Source organism: Thalassophryne amazonica, chromosome 3 (assembly GCF_902500255.1).
Source record: "Thalassophryne amazonica chromosome 3, fThaAma1.1, whole genome shotgun sequence".
Taxonomy (NCBI): Eukaryota; Metazoa; Chordata; class Actinopteri; order Batrachoidiformes; family Batrachoididae; genus Thalassophryne; species Thalassophryne amazonica.
The window spans coordinates 12988685-13012290 of NC_047105.1; the positions used below are offsets into that span (position 1 = coordinate 12988685).

At 40.0% G+C, this 23606-nt stretch overlaps 1 protein-coding gene across 1 annotated transcript in view; it reads right to left on the reverse strand.

Annotated features, from left to right (window-relative positions):
* Window positions 1-23606, reverse strand: part of ece1 (endothelin converting enzyme 1) — a 49746-nt gene that overhangs the window by 18727 nt on the left and 7413 nt on the right. Inside the window, 5 exon segments of the mRNA XM_034165859.1 lie at window positions 3461-3526; window positions 6532-6678; window positions 6755-6879; window positions 6983-7195; window positions 16424-16562. Coding sequence (XP_034021750.1) covers window positions 3461-3526; window positions 6532-6678; window positions 6755-6879; window positions 6983-7195; window positions 16424-16562 — 690 coding nt within the window.

Genomic DNA, 23606 nt, shown 5'->3' on the forward strand with positions numbered 1-23606 from the left:
ACAGTAGTGTTCAGAATAATAGTAGTGCTATGTGACTAAAAAGATTAATTCAGGTTTTGAGTATATTTCTTATTGTTACATGGGAAACAAGGTACCAGTAGATTCAGCAGATTCTCACAAATCCAACAAGACCAAGCATTCATGATATGCACACTCTTAAGGCTATGAAATTGGGCTATTAGTAAAAAAAAGTAGAAAAGGGGGTGTTCACAATAATAGTAGCATCTGCTGTTGACGCAACAAACTCAAAACTATTATTACCTCCGCCAAGGAGGTTATGTTTTCAGTCGCGTTTGTTTGTTTGTTTGTCTGTCTGTCAGCAGGATAACTCAAAACGTTTTGAACGGATTTTGATGAAATTTTGTGGAGTGGTTGGAAATGACAAGAGGAACAAGTGATTAAATTTTAGTGGTGATCCGGATCACGATCCGCATCCCAATGCTAACGTGTTAGCATGTCTATGGCATTTTCAAAGTTAAAAGTTAGCTTAAGCAGTTGCAGCTGTCATCATGTTCGGGTGCATTTGTTTTCAAATTGTAATATTTCTTAAATTTATTTTTTTATATATATTAATAATGTAATGATTATTATATACAATTTTACAGAAAGAGACAAAAAGAAATAGATCACTGTGCCAAGGAGGGAATCTCTTTAGGGTCAGTGACCCTTTGGCCTTGTTTAGAGAAGTGTTTCATAAATGTTAAAAAATTCATATATTTGCAGTTTAGTTGAATAATAAATTGAATTTTGTCTCTTATTTGTTTTTGTCTATAAGCACATGCAATATCAATACCAGTGCTCAGACGACAGTTGCTTCTGGGAACAGGGGTGCAAGTTGCAATAAACTGTGATGCCAAGCGCTAAGGATACATGCTATCCAGTCACAGCAGATGAAACTTTTTTTTTACTACTGAGCAAACATCATTGTTAGACTTTTTTAGGTTCAATGATTCCACGGCGTGTACATGTTATGGCGTCAGTGACCCCATGGCCTTGGCGGAGGTTTGCACTCTCTGAGTGCTTCTAGTGTTTAAACTGCTTTTTTAGCAATCCTGTGAATCACTAAACTAGTATTTAGTTGTATAACCACAGTTTTTCATGATTTCTTCACATCTGCGAGGCATTAATTTTGTTGGTTTGGAACCAAGATTTTGCATATCATGAATGCTTGGTCTTGTTGGATTTGTGGGAATCTACTGGTACCTTGTTTCCCATGTAACAATAAGAAATATACTCAAAATCTGGATTAATCTTTTTAGTCACATAGCACTACTATTATTATGAACACTACTGTAACTTTAACCATGCATATGAAGATAAGACGAAAACAGCACCCGCTCCTTATGTCCATCATGCATGTGATGATAACATTATCTCCGCCAATAAGTCCAAGTGCTGTATTTTCTGGAGTATACGTCACACTGGAGTAAAACTTGCAGCTGTTAAATGCCCTTCGAAGAGGAAAAAAAACATATATGAAGAGTTCAGATGCAAAACCCAGTAAGTCCTTTTTTTCAAATGGAGAAAAATGCAGTTGAAAAAGGAGATTTAAAGGAAACCCTATGTGGAAATGCACAGACTTTCATCAATAACATGAAAACAGTTTGTTTAAATTCTTTCATATTTTGCACACTGATGGTCCTCTTGACAGCCAAGTACATGTTGGCGTCAACTAAAAATTTATGGTTTTGGAGATACTGGGTTTTGCATCTGAACTCTTCATATGCACTTTTTATTTTCCTGTATGTGGAACAGCATTTCCCTGGGGGAAAAGTTTAACAGTGGGTAGGTGCTCAGTGCAGCATGTGTGCACACCACATGATGCGCTGTTTCTTAACAAAAGGACTTTTACATTACAAAAATAAACAAGATGGACAAATACATGTGCAAAGAACAATACAGTATGTTGCATGTTATTTGATGCAGATGGACATAGACTGCTGACTTAGGAACGATAGAAACACTACAATAAAAATCTGTCAATAAACGGGTGCATAAAGTTTTGATGTTGCACCTCAATTTCATTAACTCAGGGGTCAAAATACATTTTAACATACTTGCACTGGTGCTAGTAACAAAAAAGTTACTTGCACCAAAAAAGTTACTTGCACAACCAAAAGTCAGTCTTATATCAACCTTAAAACTGCTCCTCTGATGTGGCAGACTCTTCCTCTCTGGGGAGAGTTTGAGGGGAGAGCAGCAGCAGAGGCAGACAGTTTTTTTTCACATGCGCGTGAACGAATCGTCCGTGAAGATTATTTTATTTATTAACTACACAGATGTATAATAAAACAAATGGTGACTGGTTTATAACACAATTATGACAGAGTTTGAGGGAAGAGAGAGCGAGGAACCGCAGTGGCAGCCAGTTTTTTTTTTTTTGATGTGCGCGCGCAAACTAATCGTCCGTGAAGATAATTTTATTAACTACACAGATGTATAATAAAACAAATGGTGACTGGTTTATAACCCAATGATGACAGAGTCTGAGGGGAGAAAGAGCGAGGAATCGCAGCGGCAGCCAGTTTTTTTTCTTTTCCTTGTTTACATGTGCGCGCGCAAACGGGACAGGAGGTCCTTAAACTGCAGCTCCTGCAGCTCCAGTTATTTGCTGCAGCTCCTGCACCAAATAATGAAACTCCCGAATTGGGAACGTCTCATGAGGATGTTGTGAACCCCCCGAATTGGGAACGTTTCATGAGGATGTTGTGAACCCAGGGACAGCGCCGCTGGCGACATTTGTCAGCTTTCCACAACAAACAGAGCACAGTAACATGCTCCGTGTGTGAGAGTCATAAAATGCAGGGAAGACGAAGACAACACACTGGAAACTGTTTTTTTCCCTTATTTATTCCTTTATTGGTTCATTCTACTGGTGCTTATGGTTGATAAAACTTGGATAAAGTTACTTGCACCAGTGCTAGTGCAGTATAAAATTACGTGCACCGCTCGAATAATACGTGCACAAACTAGCACATGAACGTACTAATTTGACCCCTGTTAACTTCAGTGTGTGTGCGCTGCTTCTGTTTCATGTTTATTCCGGTTGACAAGGGTACCAAATAAAATATCCCTGCGTATCTCCACTTCATTTACTTCATTTACTCCACTTCATCTTTAGCTCACATTTGGTAAAATTCCTTTTCTTATCATGATCATTCCAGACAGAGGGAGGAATCCGCATGTCCCAGAGCCTATTTAAAAACATTTGCATATTTAAATAGGGGTGCGGACAGGGAAGTGTTTGGTACATCTGCATGTGCGTTCAATTCCATGTTGATTGGGATGTACAAAAGTAATATGCTTGGATCCATGCGTACGCGCAGTTTGATACATGTGATTTTTTTGTGCGTACATGAGGTCTCAATTCTTAATTTTGTATCTTCAAGCTTCAATATTAAAAGCACATTTTCACTGTTGACCACCAGTAGAAAGCTGGAAACAAGTTGCCACACAGTACCTTTTCGTTTGCTGTTCTGTTGAGGTAGTAATCCCGTGAAGGTAGTCCAAGGCTGGACTGATCCACCTAGAGTTAACAGGATCATCCCGTGACTTTCAGTCCATCCCTTATGTAAACACTCTAGCAACTTGTTATTGGCATTTCTGCACTGCTGGCATGCATATTAAGAACAGACACTTGCTCATGAGAATTGTCTATATCATCACTGACATCTTTGCAGGTAGGCACAATGGAACTTTTGTCACCTCAAGAACATACAGTGGTATGTAAAAGTTTGGGAACCCCTGATGATTTCCATGATTTTCCTTTATAAATCATAGGTTGTTTGGATCAGCAATTTCAGTTAAATATATCATATAGCAGACAAACACAGGGATATTTGAGAAGTGAAATGAAATTTATAGGATTTACAGAAAGTGTGCAATAATTCTTTACACAAAATTAGGCAGGTGCATAAATTTGGGCACCCCATCAGAAAAAAATACATCAATATTTAGTAGATCCTCCTTTTGCAGAAACAACAGCCTCCAAATGCTTCCTATTGCTTCCAATGAGAGTCTGGATTCTGGTTGATGGTATTCTGGATCATTCTTCTTTACAAAACATCTCAGGTTCAGTCAGGTTTGTTGGTTTCCAAGCATGGACAGCCCGTTTAAAATCACATCACAGATTTTCAATAATATTCAGGTCTGTGGACTGAGAAGGCCATTCCAGAATATTGTACTTGTTCCTCTGCATGAATGCCGTAGTAGATTCTGAGTAGCCTTCAGTTAATTCAAAATGCTGCAGCTAGAGTACTAACGGGGACTAGAAGGAGAGAGCATATCTCACCCATATTGGCCTCTCTTCATTGGCTTCCTGTTAATTCTAGAATAGAATTTAAAATTCTTCTTCTTACTTATAAGGTTTTGAATAATCAGGTCCCATCTTATCTTAGGGACCTCGTAGTACCATATCACCCCAATAGAGCGCTTCGCTCTCAGACTGCAGGCTTACTTGTAGTTCCTAGGGTTTGTAAGAGTAGAATGGGAGGCAGAGCCTTCAGCTTTCAGGCTCCTCTCCTGTGGAACCAGCTCCCAATTCAGATCAGGGAGACAGACACCCTCTGTACTTTTAAGATTAGGCTTAAAACTTTCCTTTTTGCTAAAGCTTATAGTTAGGGCTGGATCAGGTGACCCTGAACCATCCCTTAGTTATGCTGCTATAGACTTAGACTGCTGGGGGGTTCCCATAATGCACTGAGTGTTTCTTTCTCTTTTTGCTCTGAATGCACCACTCTGCATTTAATCATTAGTGATCGATCTCTGCTCCCCTCCACAGCATGTCTTTTTGCTGGTTCTCTCCCTCAGCCCCAACCAGTCCCAGCAGAAGACTGCCCCTCCCTGAGCCTGGTTCTGCTGGAGGTTTCTTCCTGTTAAAAGGGAGTTTTTCCTTCCCACTGTAGCCAAGTGCTTGCTCACAGGGGGTTGTTTTGACCGTTGGGGTTTTACATAATTATTGTATGGCCTTGCCTTACAATATAAGGCGCCTTGGGGCAACTGTTTGTTGTGATTTGGTGCTATCTAAAAAAAAATTGATTGATTGATTCCCAGGACCTGCACTGGCCATACAGCCCCACAGCATGATGGAACCACCTCTAATTTTACTGTAGGTAGCAAGTGTTTTTCTTGGAATGCTGTGTTCTTTTTCCGCCCCTTGTTATGCCCAAATAACTCAATTTTAATTTCATCAGTCCACAGCACCTTATTCCAAAATGAAGCTGGCTTATCCAAATGTGCTTTAGCATACCTCAAGCGATTCTGTTTGTGGCATGTATGCAGAAAAGGCTTCCTCTGCATTACAGCATCTCCTTGTGCAAAGTGTGCTGTACAGTTGAACGATGCACAGAGACACTATCTGCGGCAAGATCATGTTGTAGGTCTTTGAAGCAGGTCTGTGGGTTGACTATGACTGTTCTCACCATCCTTCACTTCAGCTTATCTAAGATTTTTCTTGGCCTGCCACTTTGGGCCTTAAGTAGTACTGTGCCTGTGGTCTTCCATTTCCTCACCATGTTCCTTACTGTGGAAACAGCTGAAATTTCTGAGATAGCTTTTTGTATCCTTCCCCTAAACCATGATGTTGAACAATCTTTGTTTTCGGGTCATTTGAGAGTTGTTTAGAGGCTCCCTCTCATTAGAAGAGATGCAAAGAGGAGAAACATTTGCAAATGGCCACCTTAAATACCCTTTCTCATGATTGGATTCACCCGTGTAAGGAGGTCAAGGGTCAATGAGCTTACCAAACCAATTTTGTGTTCCAATAATTAGTGCTCAATGTATTCAAATCAATAAAATAACAAGGTGCCCAAATTTATGCACCTAATTTTGTTTAACCCCTTAAGCCCGAGAGCCTATTTCACCAAAATCGCATAACCATACTTTGTGATTTATTTCCCAGCTTGTACAAGTTCAAAAATGCAAAAGATTGGATCAGCTAAAAGACAGCTCCTAGGAGATTTTGTGAATGCAAAAAAATTGAAAGTAAATAATACTTGGTAGGAGTAAATGAGTTTTTTGTTTTTTTTTCCCCAAAAAATGAATTCCAATTTATGTCTTTATTTGACATTTCAGCTGTGGTTAGTTGATATGTGATTGAAGTGGATACTTTTGCAGAGGAGACTTCGCTTCACATTTTGATGTATAATATGTGTATGTTGTTGTCAGCATTGGTTAGTTATGAGTGTTCAAATGTTCCAAAACAGGGCAAGTCCCCAAATTTGGGGACTCTAGGGTTTAAGAGGTTAAATAATTATTGCACACTTTCTGTAAATACTAGAAACTTCATTTCACTTCTCAAATATCAGTGCGTTCATCTGCTATATGATATGTTTAACTGAAATTGCTGATCCAGGCAACCAATGATTTCTAAAGGAAAATCATAGAAATCATCAGGGGTGACCAAACTTTTACATACCACTGTATGCGCTCACCTCTTCACTGTTAGTGTGAGCAATAGAGATGATAAAAAAGTGGACAGTACAAGACTGATACTTGAGAAGTTTTACCAATAACAATCTCTGTTCCGCTCACCTGGATGATATTGGTGCTGGAGTTTTTGGAGTCGGTGTTGACAAACACTGCGAAGAACGGCGCGGTGCGATAGTTTGCCGACACAGTGCGCAAAACCTCCTGGAAGTTTTGCTTGTCCCAGGGTCCAGTTAGGGCCCATCCCCCCAGCTGAAAGTCAAACACTCACAGAAATCCATTCTTTAAATAAAAATGAAGACAAGTGTGCGTCAGGAACTATGCCTACTTGATTGATGAGTTCCTGTAGTGGTTGAGCTCCGAGTTCTTCTATCTTGGCCTCATTCATGCAGGCCTGATAATATCTCTGAGCCTTTTCTTCAGCCTTACTCAGACCTTTCATTGTTGTGTTTTCTGTCAAATTAAGCATATAAATGAGACATTTTACCCAGGTGAAAATATGCAATAAGTAAAAGCAGGTAAAGAAAAAGAAATGCTCTTGACCAAGGACTCTCACCTAGCAAATGCTTCATTACAATCGTGTTGTGCTCCCAGAGGCTGCTGAAAGCCCCCCACCGGTCTTTGCCATCAGGCAGGGGGTTGCTCTTCACCCAGCCTCCACAGGCAAAGTTGTAAAAATCCTGGCAAGGGTCTACAGATCGGTCCAGGGCTCCCATGACTGCACTGGCCACAGTAATACATGGCTCTGTTAGGCACAAGCCTGGTTCACCTATCGGAAAAGAAATATTTGAAAAGAATATCATTAATGCAGAGATACGTTTCGAGATCTGAAACACTAATAATGGTGGGAAACAGCATGCTGCTACAACCTTTTAGGTTAGCAATGAATAATCTTCTGTTATTACATTACACAAGATCCAAATATGCATCAGAGTTTTCAGACCATCTGGAAACTATTTTGTAAGATCCAACATAACCTGCAAGGAATACTCTTCTTTGGAAAAATCTTGTATATCTATATGATGGCAGAGTGTAAAAACTAATGCTAGGAAAATTTTTATTAACAGGCTAATTACTGCCAATTTGTTGTGTTATTTAATTAATCAAAATCTTAAGGTACAAATCTTTGGATGACAGTTTAAACACAGTTATGGGGATCACTTTCATTTTAAAGAAGTGACATGTTTAGCCGCATGTTCTCCTTGAATTGCTGGCTGTCTGAGTGGTGTCCAAAAAAATGAGGTGGGCTTCATAGATAATTGGCAAAGCTTCTGGGGAAAACCTGGTCTTGTTAGGAGAGACGGCATCCATCCCACTTTGGATGGAGCAGCTCTCATTTCTAGAAATCTGGCTAATTTTCTTAAATCCTCCAAACCGTGACTATCCAGGGTTGGGACCAGGAAGCAGAGTTGTAGTCTTACACACCTCTCTGCAGCTTCTCTCCCCCTGCCATCCCCTCATTACCCCATCCCCGTAGAGACGGTGCCTGCTCCCAGACTACCAATAACCAGCAAAAATCTATTTAAGCATAAAAATTCAAAAAGAAAAAATAATATAGCACCTTCAACTGCACCACAGACTAAAACAGTTAAATGTGGTCTATTAAACATTAGGTCTCTCTCTTCTAAGTCCCTGTTGGTAAATGATATAATAATTGATCAACATATTGATTTATTCTGCCTAACAGAAACCTGGTTACAGCAGGATGAATATGTTAGTTTAAATGAGTCAACACCCCCGAGTCACACTAACTGTCAGAACGCTCGTAGCACGGGCCGGGGCGGTGGATTAGCAGCAATCTTCCATTCCAGCTTATTAATTAATCAAAACCCAGACAGAGCTTTAATTCATTTGAAAGCTTGTCTCTTAGTCTTGTCCATCCAAATTGGAAGTCCCAAAAACCAGTTTTATTTGTTATTATCTATCGTCCACCTGGTCGTTACTGTGAGTTTCTCTGTGAATTTTCAGACCTTTTGTCTGACTTAGTGCTTAGCTCAGATAAGATAATTATAGTGGGCGATTTTAACATCCACACAGATGCTGAGAATGACAGCCTCAACACTGCATTTAATCTATTATTAGACTCTATTGGCTTTGCTCAAAAAGTAAATGAGTCCACCCACCACTTTAATCATATCTTAGATCTTGTTCTGACTTATGGTATGGAAATAGAAGACTTAACAGTATTCCCTGAAAACTCCCTTCTGTCTGATCATTTTTTAATAACATTTACATTTACTCTGATGGACTACCCAGCAGTGGGGAATAAGTTTCATTACACTACAAGTCTTTCAGAAAGCGCTGTAACTAGGTTTAAGGATATGATTCCTTCTTTATGTTCTCTAATGCCATATAACAACACAGTGCAGAGTAGCTACCTAAACTCTGTAAGGGAGATAGAGTATCTCGTCAATAGTTTTACATCCTCATTGAAGACAACTTTGGATGCTGTAGCTCCTCTGAAAAAGAGAGCTTTAAATCAGAAGTGTCTGACTCCATGGTATAACTCTCAAACTCGTAGCTTAAAGCAGATAACCCGTAAGTTGGAGAGGAAATGGCGTCTCACTAATTTAGAAGATCTTCACTTAGCCTGGAAAAAGAGTCTGTTGCTCTATAAAAAAGCCCTCCATAAAGCTAGGACATCTTTCTACTCATCACTAATTGAAGAAAATAAGAACAACCCCAGGTTTCTTTTCAGCACTGTAGCCAGGCTGACAAAGAGTCAGAGCTCTATTGAGCTGAGTATTCCATTAACTTTAACTAGTAATGACTTCATGACTTTCTTTGCTAACAAAATTTTAACTATTAGAGAAAAAATTACTCATAACCATCCCAAAGACGTATCGTTATCTTTGGCTGCTTTCAGTGATGCCGGTATTTGGTTAGACTCTTTCTCTCCGATTGTTCTGTCTGAGTTATTTTCATTAGTTACTTCATCCAACCCATCAACATGTTTATTAGACCCCATTCCTACCAGGCTGCTCAAGGAAGCCCTACCATTATTTAATGCTTCGATCTTAAATATGATCAATCTATCTTTGTTAGTTGGCTATGTACCACAGGCTTTTAAGGTGGCAGTAATTAAACCATTACTTAAAAAGCCATCACTTGACCCAGCTATCTTAGCTAATTATAGGCCAATCTCCAACCTTCCTTTTCTCTCAAAAATTCTTGAAAGGGTAGTTGTAAAACAGCTAACTGATCATCTGCAGAGGAATGGTCTATTTGAAGAGTTTCAGTCAGGTTTTAGAATTCATCATAGTACAGAAACAGCATTAGTGAAGGTTACAAATGATCTTCTTATGGCCTCGGACAGTGGACTCATCTCTGTGCTTGTTCTGTTAGACCTCAGTGCTGCTTTTGATACTGTTGACCATAAAATTTTATTACAGAGATTAGAGCATGCCATAGGTATTAAAGGCACTGCGCTGCGGTGGTTTGAATCATATTTGTCTAATAGATTACAATTTGTTCATGTAAATGGGGAATCTTCTTCACAGACTAAAGTTAATTATGGAGTTCCACAAGGTTCTGTGCTAGGACCAATTTTATTCACTTTATACATGCTTCCCTTAGGCAGTATTATTAGACGGTATTGCTTAAATTTTCATTGTTACGCAGATGATACCCAGCTTTATCTATCCATGAAGCCAGAGGACACACACCAATTAGCTAAACTGCAGGATTGTCTTACAGACATAAAGACATGGATGACCTCTAATTTCCTGCTTTTAAACTCAGATAAAACTGAAGTTATTGTACTTGGCCCCACAAATCTTAGAAACATGGTGTCTAACCAGATCCTTACTCTGGATGGCATTACCCTGACCTCTAGTAATACTGTGAGAAATCTTGGAGTCATTTTTGATCAGGATATGTCATTCAAAGCGCATATTAAACAAATATGTAGGACTGCTTTTTTGCATTTACGCAATATCTCTAAAATCAGAAAGGTCTTGTCTCAGAGTGATGCTGAAAAACTAATTCATGCATTTATTTCCTCTAGGCTGGACTATTGTAATTCATTATTATCAGGTTGTCCTAAAAGTTCCCTAAAAAGCCTTCAGTTAATTCAAAATGCTGCAGCTAGAGTGCTGACGGGGACTAGAAGGAGAGAGCATATCTCACCCATATTGGCCTCTCTTCATTGGCTTCCTGTTAATTCTAGAATAGAATTTAAAATTCTTCTTCTTACTTATAAGGTTTTGAATAATCAGGTCCCATCTTATCTTAGGGACCTCGTAGTACCATATCACCCCAATAGAGCGCTTCGCTCTCAGACTGCAGGCTTACTTGTAGTTCCTAGGGTTTGTAAGAGTAGAATGGGAGGCAGAGCCTTCAGCTTTCAGGCTCCTCTCCTGTGGAACCAGCTCCCAATTCAGATCAGGGAGACAGACACCCTCTCTACTTTTAAGATTAGGCTTAAAACTTTCCTTTTCGCTAAAGCTTATAGTTAGGGCTGGATCAGGTGACCCTGAACCATCCCTTAGTTATGCTGCTATAGACGTAGACTGCTGGGGGGTTCCCATGATGCACTGTTTCTTTCTCTTTTTGCTCTGTATGCACCACTCTGCATTTAATCATTAGTGATCGATCTCTGCTCCCCTCCACAGCATGTCTTTTTCCTGGTTCTCTCCCTCAGCCCCAACCAGTCCCAGCAGAAGACTGCCCCTCCCTGAGCCTGGTTCTGCTGGAGGTTTCTTCCTGTTAAAAGGGAGTTTTTCCTTCCCACTGTAGCCAAGTGCTTGCTCACAGGGGGTCGTTTTGACCGTTGGGGTTTTACATCATTATTGTATGGCCTTGCCTTACAATATAAAGCGCCTTGGGGCAACTGTTTGTTGTGATTTGGCGCTATATAAAAAAAAAATTGATTGATTGATTGATTGATTAAAGGGAATTCAACTTTTATGTAAAACCTTTATGTAAAAGCCATTGTACATTTGATTATGTTACTATTGCTGAAATGTCACTTCCAATAATACAGTACTAAGGTTCATAAATTAATGATCAATTTGTTTTCCTTCCATCCATGCATTATCAGAGGCTTAGTCATAGCTAATTAACCATGACCCCAGCTTCATCTAGGGAGGTTCACCTGAGATAACATGGCACTGACTGGTCAGATAAGATAAATAATACAGCCAGCTTGTTCTTGGTCCATCTCAGGGACTTCTTTCAGGTGGACACCTCGACATTCAAAGCAATGAATGTTTTCCGAGAAACCACTACAATCCGTCAGTCAGCACATTCCAGTTTACCTCCACTGACAAAAAAGACCCCTGGAAGGCTTTTACTGAGGATAGCAGTGCAAGCCCAACTCTGTCTGTGCTTTCCACCTGTTTCTAGCAGGTTCCCCATGGTCTCAGATTTGGAGGTCTTGCAGATTTACATGCTAACCGCTTCACAATGGATTGTAAACCATTGCAGCACGCACTGTTGGTGTCATGTTATCTAGAATAATATGGACAAGAAGTACATGGTTTTCTAGACACTATGTGTGACTTTAACTGTTTGGCAGATACTATGAAAGGTAAAACAATGGATGACCTTCAAGCATGTACATCTCATTAGTGTAACAACAAAGGAAGCCTGTATAGACAAAACATGCAACTTAAAACAAGGAACTTTAACTGCGGTTTCAGTGGAGGTGCTACACTGACTGTATAAGTAACCCCTGAAAATTAGGGCACAAGACAGCTCATACATATTTTTGCCATTGGTCCATATGAGCAATGAAGAGTTTAATACCCAAAGGAAAATTCATCCTTGTTGCTTTTAATATTTTAAAGTGTGATCTGACATGTGGTCCTGAATGGGAGGAAGTGGCATTAAGTTTCCTTTGGTAGCTTTAAGGAAACAGACAGAAGGACTCTTCTGTATGACTGGAAATCGGCAAACCCTCAAAAAGCACATTTAAGGGAGAGTTGTAGAGTTGTTTAATGGGATCTTTGTTCAAGGTGTGGCTTCAATGGGTTGGAAAATGTAATGAGAAATTCTTGAGCATTTTAATTCGGATAGGTAGAATCTATAAAGCAGACTCAGAATACCTGCATCTAAATGACTGAAGCAAGTAAATCCTATATAGGGCCTGGGACCCACCGACACTGGTGTTTGTTTTCCATCTGTAGCATGAAATGAATGTCTACAAGGCCCCCTGGATGGGACACCAGTACCCACTTACAGCTGGGTGGATGGAAATGAAGTGTCTTGTCCATGAACACGGTCAAATTTCCTGAAGCAGATGCACCTGGAATTGAACCCGTCTGTCTAACTGCTAAGACAAGGCAGGCCCTAAAAAATAGTTTACAGTTTTCTAAATCTAAAACAGGTAACACATGGGAGAACATGGAACTTCATCTTACAGCGTGTAAAACCATAGCAGTGTTTTAAAAGCTGTTTAAGTCTACTATACAATATTTAAAAAGTTCAAATAAATATTGAGAAGCTGGATATTTTTTCTTGGAGATAAAATAAGCAAATAGAAAAAGGATAGCACTCTAATCTGAGTTCTGTATAATTTCTGAAGATTGAAATTAGAATTGTAATTGAGGATTTAGGATCCAAAAGGATCTTTTGTTCAGGTTTGAACACCTTGCACTTGAACTTGAATGTAATTAGGCAAAATGTGGAAGAAGGATAAGCACAGTAAACTGCACTGCATTATCACTTCAGTCATATCATAGAATTTTACAAGCGAAGCGACGCGCAGTGGCATGAAGCTCGCTCATGGTACAAGGAGTCCCAAACAGGAAGTGCCAAATTTTGAGTCCACAGTGAAACAGGAAATGTCAAATACTTCCTGGATCGACACTTCCTGGACTGACAGACAAGATCTCGTGGAATCTCACAGGAACTCAGTGGTAAGTTCACACTGAAACAGGAAGTGCCAAATTTTGAGTCCACAGTGAAACACTTACGGCATGGGTGTAGCTGGGTTGCACTGGACTTCCCTGAAATGTGATTGGACACCCCAGGTGCCACCTGGATAATTAACATATCATGGCATCACAAGTCTGGTTGAAATCGCTGACACACATTGACTGCTAGGTCCATCCTGTACAGTAGTTGATGCTGTGTTTCACAAAAAAGTTTGAATCTACCTTAGTAGTAGAAGAAAAATGTTTGAGCCAGTTTTGAACTTGAACACATCGTCTGAACCACAGACTCCTAGTTATATTGGTGAGTAAACAGCCGTTTTCTAATGTCTAAAATGATCTTCCTTAAACTAAAACTGATAGCAAATCTCTACAACCTGATATAAAATTAATTAAAATTATAAAATACAGCTTCCTGATGGAAAAGTGTAGAGGGTGTTTTTCTTAAAAAGAAGACCTGAAAGCTAATTTGGCCATATTGTGCAGCCCTAGTGTGAAGTAGCTGAAAAGTTAGAATCTGAATTTACATCAACATAAAAAAAAATGCTTAAAGTGTCAGGGGGCTAAGAGGGGTGTAAGGGTTACATTTTTAGCCATGCATATGCTCCTCAGAAGCATTTACTGAAAAAAAGTTTGAAGGACCTAAATTCAATGGTGAGGACATTTTTCCAGGGATGTAGGATGCAAATTAAGGAAATGCTTAAAAAGGCATCGATTAAGAGGGCAGTAGTTGGGGAGTCTGGGGAGCCTCGCCCCCAGAAGCAGATTTTTGACATGATTATGCTCCCAGCATATTTGCTGAAAATAAAGTGTGATGGACCTAAATGAGATGGAGAGGACTCTTTTTCCAGACGTGGGAATGCAAGTAAAGAAAATGCTTACAGCGGCAGGGGGATAAGAGGGCCATAGTTGGTGGGTCAAGCTCCCCAGAAGCAGAAGATTTTTGCCATTACGAGGTCTGTTAGAAAAGTATCGGACCTTTTTATTTTTTTCAAAAACCTGATGGATTTGAATCACGTGTGCTTGCATGAGCCAACCTTGAACCTTCGTGCGCATGCATGAATTTCATTTGCTTGTAAGCAGCCTTTGTGTGAGGATGGGTGGAGTCTCTCGTCATTTTTTCTTTGCAAGGAAAATGGCGTAACGACTGGAGCAGTGCCGCTGCATCAAATTTTGCCAGAACTTGAGCGACACCCAGGTGGAAACCACTCGGATTATCCAGACGGCTTTTGGAGACGATCCTATGGGCATCACACAGATTAAGGAGCAGTACAACTGGTTTAAAGACGTCCGCACAACGGTGGAGAGCGCGCCGCGCTCCGGTCGGCCATCAACATGCTGAAATGACCAGATCACTCCAAAGTGAACGCTGTGGTGATGTGGGACTGTCGTGTGACTATCCAAGAAATTGGTGAAAGGGCCGTAGCTGGGGGGCCTGGGATTCGAAACCCTCCAGAAGCTGAAGATTTTTAGCCATGCTAATGCAATCCAGAAGCATTTACTGAAAAAAGTCTAAAGGACCTTAATGACATGGTGAGATGCTGAAGAGCTTCGCTCGTTCATGTCCATGACATATTAATTTTTTTAAAGATTAGTGTGTTGTTTTAACATAGATTTATAATGTTGGTTGTATTACTGAGTGGATATTGTGAGATGTTTAACAACCCCACATCAGAAAATTAATCACCACAGTGATTCTGACATTTACCGTGACTTCAATTTTATGGGGAAAGTGTGTCCAAACCTTTGACTGATGGTGTATGTGACATACACTAATGAATTGTAATGCATTTCAAGCATGTACAAGTTCAAAAACTGAAAGTAGATTTTTACATTCAGTGTAACACAAGCATTGTATCCCTACAATAGGCTGGCTGCATGTCCAGAGTGTACCCCGCCTCATGCCCACTGACTACTGCAGTAGGTTCCATCCAGCCCATGACCCCTGAATTGAAACAAGAGGGTTTAGAAAATGAATGGATGGATGGACAAGCAATATGTGTACTAGTGCACATACAGTCTCTAATGACTATAGGCGTTCATACATTTGATTCATTATGTTTCTACAACAGAGAGATAAAATCAAGCGGAAGATGGTGACATCTGAGTCCAAATTTAGCACGATGTTTTACTTTTGAGAGGGACAATGTGTCGAGACATGGCTGTTGCAAAGGTTTCGAAACATTCAATTTTGAGTTTAACATTAATTTGTGAAGAAAAGTTATGGAATCATCCCCAACCACACATTCTATTCATTCTTTAATTTAACAGTTTTACAGTTTAACATGTTTTTCTATGACTGGTTCATGTAGTGACCATCATTTTTCCCCACATGGTTGTTAGCTTAACTTGTTAGCTGATGCTGAAGTGATGACAATCGCTGTGAGCAGAATGAACAAGTGAGGACCAGAAGCTGCCAGACAGCCTTGATGTCCTTCAACCACAGTTGTTTGTAATGCAAGTTGTAATAATAATCCATCCACTCACCATCCAGCAGGTGGCAGACACACCTATGGAATATTAGATATAAGCAAGTTTCTTTTACGATTTATGTGCCGCATCAAACTTCACCAAAGGGTTTGTCTTCATATCTTCTTTTAATCTGGTGACTTACTGTACAAGATTATATGATTCATTGCTACTGAGTTAAGATGATAGGATTTATTGTTTTTAATTCATTTTTCCACAAATGAGAGATTACATACTCATTCACTCCCTGACCCACAATTTTTGCTGTCCAAGTGCTACTCTATTACAAACACAGGGAATTAAAGATGCCCGTACTCAGACATATTCCTGTAGCGCTCACGAAAAGACTGCTCCCTCTATGTGTTGTTCACAATGTACATCAATATTTATGTTGTACTTTGTATAGACCATTTATTGGTAATTGTGGTGGTGCTGCATTTAGAGGCCTATCCACCAGCACAAATGGGAAATTACATGTATGCATGAGTGAATTTTGTTTTTGTCACGTGATTTTGTCCTTTTTGTAAAAGAAAACATTTCATAGCCAACTTAATAACAGTCTCCTGGTTAGTCTACTTCATTTGTGATCACAGGTGATGTTATTCAGAGCCAGTCACCATGGTGTTTATTATGAAGAGAACTTCAAAACTCACTCTGTTTGTAGAAGATCCATGCAGTGAGGAGTGCTATGAAGAGACCAACGAACAGGATACACACCAAAACCAACAGTTGTTTTTCTCGTTTTGTCTTCTCCTGCCAGCATGTAGAACCGCGGCTACGCAGAAGAGTCACCTGCACACATGCACAAAAGTTTTAAATGCCTCAATAACTCCTCTATGTCAACAATGACAAGTTTTTAATAACCAATAAACTAGAGTTGAAACAACTAATCGAGTTGAGGTAAAATCGATTATTAAAATAGTTGTCAACTAATTTAGTCATCGATTAGTTGCTAAATAACTTTGCTTTACCGCAAATGTTTCGTTTCTTACATATAATCAACCGAGCTTTGCTTTGAATCTTGAACCAATGAAGGAGTGCTTCGAGCTGTTGCTTCGTTGGTTTCATTTGTTTTATTTCACTTTATCTTAATTTTTCCCCACTAAAACCCTAAAAAGCATATGTCTGTGAGGAATATTTACCTCTTTTATGTTAAACTGACCTGTTATGGTCTTCTGAAACAGTTAATTTTATCTTAACGCCGATGCTAATGCGTTAGCATGTCTATGGTGTTTTCAGTGTTAAAGTTAGCATTAAGCTGCTGGCATTTCAGCAAGTTTGTGCATTTGTTTTCTGTATAATAATTAATGGCTCAGCATTTGTTGTCGTAAAAGAGTCAAATGTATTACAAATTATATTTTTAAATTTATTTTTAGTTATATATTAATAATAGCAACAATAATAATAGCAATAATAACTAATAATGCTACAATACAATTTTAGAGAAAGAGACATGAGTCACATGGGTCATTGTGAAATGACCATAGTTTACAAGTTATACAGAGAATGTTGCACATATAATGAGTCAGGCTACAGTTTTTGATTTAGGTTTTATGGTCAACTGGTTAAGCTAATTGCTCATTTGCAGCAACAAAAATACCTCTTTTTTCACAATATATTTTATAACATTTATATGTTTCAATGTTGTTTTATGGCAACTCAGCACTTTGATAAAGCAATGTCTGTTGGGAAGGTGTCGTAGCACGGACCCACAACAGGGGGCGCAAATGAACGGACAATGAGTAAGCCAAAAGGTAACAATTTAATGTTGTGATAATACACAACGAAACGTGTCGTAATTTTCACAGTCAATAAACACCAGGTGATGTGTGGGCAGGCTCGAAGATAGAAGACGCCCGACGAGAGAGAAGCCGCGTCCCACACGGCTTCCACCACCAACGGTCTGAAGAACACCGGAGCCGCCAAGTCCCGAGTCCCCAGGTGGCCTCTGTCTTCGACTGTCGACCCTGGTACTGCTGGCAGAAAGCAGAAATATGATGTGTGAGTGTGAGTCCGCACACTCAGTAATTTACAGTCCAGACACCGTTAGGAGGGAGCACCTCCACCTCCAAATCACACACACTCGTGCAGCTCCTGTTTGTCCCTCTTCTGGGTCTTCACAGGAATGCGACTGCACACAGAACAATGTTAGACAACGTATTAGTCAGCAGAGAAATTACCTTGGTACTGGTAGTCGATTTCTCGGCGGGGGAGGTGGAGTTGCACTCCGGCTTTTATGGTGGTGATGATAAACGAGTGATAGCTGGTGCAGAGGATGAGTGACAGCTGTCACTTCTTCTGGGTCTGGCGCCCTCTCGTGCTTGGAGCCCGCACTCCAAGCAGGGCGCCCTCTGGTGGTGGTGGGCCAGCAGTACCTCCTCTTCAGCGGCCCACACAACGTCATTTGAAAAAAATATTTTTGTTCTTTATTATAAACTGTTTTATTCTTTATTATTTTACATTTCAACAGCCAGGGGACATTTGACAATTTGTTGATTTTCAAGTATTTTAAGTTTTCAAATTGTTAAATAAAGTGATAGAAGGAGAGAAAAATTGTTTCCTTGGCACATTTTTAAAAAATTCCCTGCTAATCCGATTAATCGATTAATCGTGTCAAAACCCCATCAGATTCATTGATGATCCAAATAATCGTTTGCTGCAGCCCTACAATAAATACATACTAAGGGAGCATACACCACATAAATACCAATGCAGTGGTGGTCAAATAGTTTGTCAGGGACGTGATAACAGTTTTGGTTTCTAAGCATGACTGTATTTTCAGTCCTACGATCCACAAAAGGTTACACAGTCTTCTATTTGTACTCTGCATGGAGAACGTGTCCACAGACAGCGGGAGAAGAGGAAAACTAGAAGGGTGGAAGTGAGAGTTGGGACTCTGAATGTTGGCAGTATGACTGCTAAGAGAGCTGGCTGATATGATGGAGAAAAGGTAGACATATTGTATGTGCAAGAGACTATATGTAAGGGAAGCAAGAGCAGGAGTTTAGGCAGGGGGTTCAGGTTGTTGTATCATGGTGAGGATAGGAAGAGAAATGGTGTTAGGGTCATTTTAAGAGAAGAGTATGTGAAGAATGTGTTGGAGGTTAAGCAAAAGTCCGACAGGGTGATGAGTGTGAAATTGGACATTGTAGGAGCGATGATGAATATTATAAGTACATATGCCCCACAGGTAAGCTGTGAAATGATTAAGGATGGGTATTGATTTTAATCAAGATCGATATCATTATCGATCCCGCTTATCGATCCGATTCCTTATCAATCCCCTTATCGACACCTCCTGTGAATTTTCTGTGTATTGCCAGTAGGCTTTACAAGTTTTCTACAATGTCAACAACATTTTGAGTCTTAAAGTAAATAAATATGAAATTGGTCACTGGATCCTTGATCTCTGGACATAAATACAAGGTCTGTCCAAAAAGTAACGGACCTTTTTCTTTTTTCAAAAATTATATGGATTTGAATCATGTGCGCTTGCATCAGCCAAGCTTGAACCTTCGTGCGCATGTGTAAGTTTTTTCACGCCTGTCGGTTGCGTCATTCGCGTGTGGGCAGGCTTTGAGTGAGCACTAGTCCAGCCCCCTCGTCGGATTTTCATTGGAAGTCTCACAGGACATGTTGTGGCATGTCCAGCTGTTACACAATTTCTCGGATACTCGCTCGACTGAAAAGCCACCGAAAGCCGTCTGAATCTTCCAAATGTTTTCCAACACGGAGGTGTTTGTTGTGCGCCATGAGCGGCTCCGTCCCGACGCGCGAATTCCTCCGCACGTCTTTCATTACAAAATCTCCTGTAACAGTGGAATGTGCCGCAAAAGTGCTGATGTCCACATTTTCTGTGATTTCTCTGGTAGTCACACGACGTGCCGGATCAACACAGCCTTCACTTTGGAAATTATCTGGTCGTTTCAGCCTGTCGATGGCCGCTCGGAGCGCGGCGCGCCCTCTGCCGGTGTGGGCCGTCTTTAATCCGGTTGTAATCGTCCTTAATCTGTAATCTGTGTGACTCTGATAGAATCTTCACCGAAAGCCATCTGAATTTTGCAAATGGTTTCCACCTGGCTGTCTCACACAGTTTCTGAAAAACATTTCATGGAGCAAAGCGGCAGTCGCTCAGCCATTTCCCTGACAATGAAAATCCGACGAGGGGGCTGGACCAGTGCTCACTCAAAGCCTGCCCACAGGCGAATGACACAACCGACAGATGTGAAAAAACTCACGCATGCGCACGAAGGTTCAAGCTTGGCTGATGGTCCGTTACTTTCTGGACAGACCTCGTACACTCTACATGGTGGATCCTTGATCTCTGGACATAGATAAACTCTACATGGTGGATCTTTGATTTCTGGACATAAATAGAAATAAACAAAATCTGCAGTTTTTGTCAAAAGCATTTCCTTTCAGACATTAATGGCATGATTGTCTCTCCATACGTCTGAGCTGAGCTCAGCTGGCTCCTGGAGTCTGCAGGTCTGCAGCCATACAGTCTTGGGCTGTATGACAACACATTTTGTGTGTGAAAAACATTTTGGTCAATTGCAGTTTATTGTTTGTATTACAACACTTGGAAAGAGGTGTCATTTGATTTAAACGGCAATTCGCTTCGAAGTTATAAATTTCGAGAGGACTCAACTCAGCAGACAGCGGCCCAGCGTTTGGAGCAACGGAACAGAGGAGGATTCCTCTTTCTTTCTTGCAACAAGAGAGGAGTCCCAGTTAGTCAATTTATTCTGCACAAAAGTGACTCAAGATTGACATAATTTAATGGCTTTGAGAGGGGCTAAGAAGCGGAGGTGCAACTTCTGAAGAGGAGTGAAACAATGAACCAACGAAGCAGCAGACTGCAGGGTCTGTAATCAACACAGAGAAATGATCATTTTCCCAACAATCACCCTCAAAACCAACGGCCGCTCTGAAGGACTGATAAAGGAATCGTTAAGCAAAAATGCTATTGATGTCAATGGATCGAATCATTTCTTAACCATACCCGAAAAGAACCGGTTCCCGATACCCAACCCTAGAAAATGATAGAGAAAGATTTCTGGAGTGGAAAGAGTGGTGATTGGAGCGGCCAATGGCCAGGTTGGCAAAGGGAACAGAGGTGATAAGGAAGTAATGGGTAGATATAGTATCAAGGACAGGAATGTGGAAGAACAGGATGGAAAAGAATGGAAATGGCCGCAATGAATAGCTACTTTAAGAAAAGGGAGGAGCAAAGGGTGACATATGATGGCACTTTTCTACTACACAGAAGTAGCACTACTCGGCTTGACTCTACTCGATTTGGTTCCAGGCGCATCCTTTTCTACTACAAATAGTACCACTTCAACGTGGGCGGGGTCAGCAGAGCAAACTGCAGTGATGTTGTTTTATACGCAACACAAACATATACAATGGCGGACTCCATGTGTTTGCTGCTCTGTGAGTTTTTAAGAGAAAGTTGCTGGTGACGAGACAAAACACACTTGAAAAGTACAGAAGACTGGGAACTCATACAACAATATGAAGACAAGAAGATACGAGCTGCTAGAGATGAAGAGACAAAGCATGACAGTAGGCTAATCCTTAGCTCGTAAATCAGTAATAGCTGCAGACTGTCGCTATTAAGTATTAAAATTGCGGTTGTCAAAATAAAGTGTTAATTTAGATGAATTAATTACAGTACTTATCACACCTTCAGTCACACATTGCTCTGTTTTGATTTGACGTCAGTGACGTGGTCTGTAAATTAAGACGCGTTTCTGAGAGCAATAAATGTGTTGGATGTCAATACTTTTTATACTAAAGTAACTTACTTTGATAACTTATTGTTAAATCTCAAACGTGGGAGTTTGTGCGTTTACTGATGTTTATGCACAAAATGTTAATTTGGTTTTAATGACCGTTAATTAATGTCGTCACTGAACTCGAACAGGTTAAAACCCATTAAAAATGTTTGATTTGTTTTTCATCCAGATTTTAATGTTCAATGGACAGATTTAAATATGAAATCTCATAGGATAATTATTAAGGGTGTCATATTGTGCAGAAAGAATCAGCTTCCAAACTCCCACAATTCTGTTTTTATAGGCATTCTTTATAATATAGCCTTTTACTGTCATTATACACATAAATACAATGAAATTTGTCTGCATTTAACCCATCCAAATTACAGTTAGACAGTTCTCCCAATTTAAGATCGATTTACAGCTTGTTTAATACCTGCTTGATGTGTAACAGAAATAACCCAGATCCTGTTTACCAGATTATTAAATGCCCCAAACACACAGATTTTTTTAATATACCTGCAGTTAAATGATTCATTTCGATTAACTAATCACAAACCCTGTAATCAATTACATTATTTCTTAAAAACCTGACAGCACTAATTAAAATATGTATTCTGTATGTGTGTGTTTCAGATGGTTTTCTCAGAGACACTCCTGCAAAAGTTCATGCCACAGAATGGGATACCTTTGTCATCATTTGCCTACATGTAATACACCAGTTATGTTTCACTGTGAATTTTGAATAAACTTTTGTACTTTTTGCTAAAATGTCTCCACTTTTGTGTAACATCAGTTTGATTTGTAAAAGTTACCAAGGTTTACTGATTTAAATTAAATGCCGTTTAAGCAAAATCCAGTAGTAAATTAAGTTTTACATTTAATGGGGTCATAAATGTAAATGGAAGTAAACAGACAGTAAAACTGGTTGTTCAAAATATCTGAATTAATTACTTCTGGTTTGGCATAAGTCATCCAGCAGAATTATACACCACAGTACAATAGTTTGTGGTAATGGCCCAGTCACACTGTACACAACGATTCCTGAACGAAGGGAAAAAGTAAAAAATGTCACAATTCGTTGAGAAAAGGTGGACGAAAGAGCTTTTTATCACCGAACAGTCTGTGAAGCAAGAGCGCAAAAGGGACGAAAGAGGAACTTAACAAAACCGAAGCTCACGATCTCGACGCTTTAAATGAAACGTGCCTGGAGCCACAGCTGCGTCCTGGAGAAACTCCAAACAGTAGCTGTGGAGATCTGTGTGCACGGACCCACCTGCTCTGGTTCCTCGTCCAGAACAAAAGAGGGATCATCTCCATCATCATCAGAATCCACACTGTCTGTTGACATGCTGCGCGCTCCGTCTTGCTCCAATTTAAAAAAAAAAAGTGCGCCGTGGTCACTGCTGTATCACTGTATTATGTTCTAAGCCATATATATTGATTTATAACGGAAAACTGTCAAAAGGGAGAATAAATATAAGTGTAAAGATGATTGAATATATCAGAGCAGTAAATTAATCAGTGCGTGTGAACGCGCGCATTGACTCACATGTGCGGTTATTTCCACCAGCTGATCACTGATCCACAACGTGAATTCTGTCTTGCAGAACAGCTCTTTATATAATCATTTTGATTCATCTGCCTGTTGCCACATGTACATAAGGGCTGGATTGTCATTCCTACACTCATATTGTTATATTTAATACAAAATAATAAGCCCGCGCAGGAGCTGCTGCTGCCGCTGATGATGCATTCAGGTACCGTCGGAAATTACACAACGTTTTTGTTGTTTCAAATTCAACAGTTGTTTGTGGCAAATAATTAATTGTATCCACACAAAAGATTAATTCTGGCCTATGTAAGGTGCCTGAGCCCATTGAAGCTGACCCCCCACACAGATAAAAAAAAAATCCAAGCAAGCAGGCTGAGTTTGCCCTGTAATTTCCAACGGTACATGAAGCAGCAGCAGCCTCAGCGCTCACAAACCGGCTTCTGCACTGTGTGAAAACAATCAGCTGCTCCAACGAAGTCAAATTAAACAATAATGTTA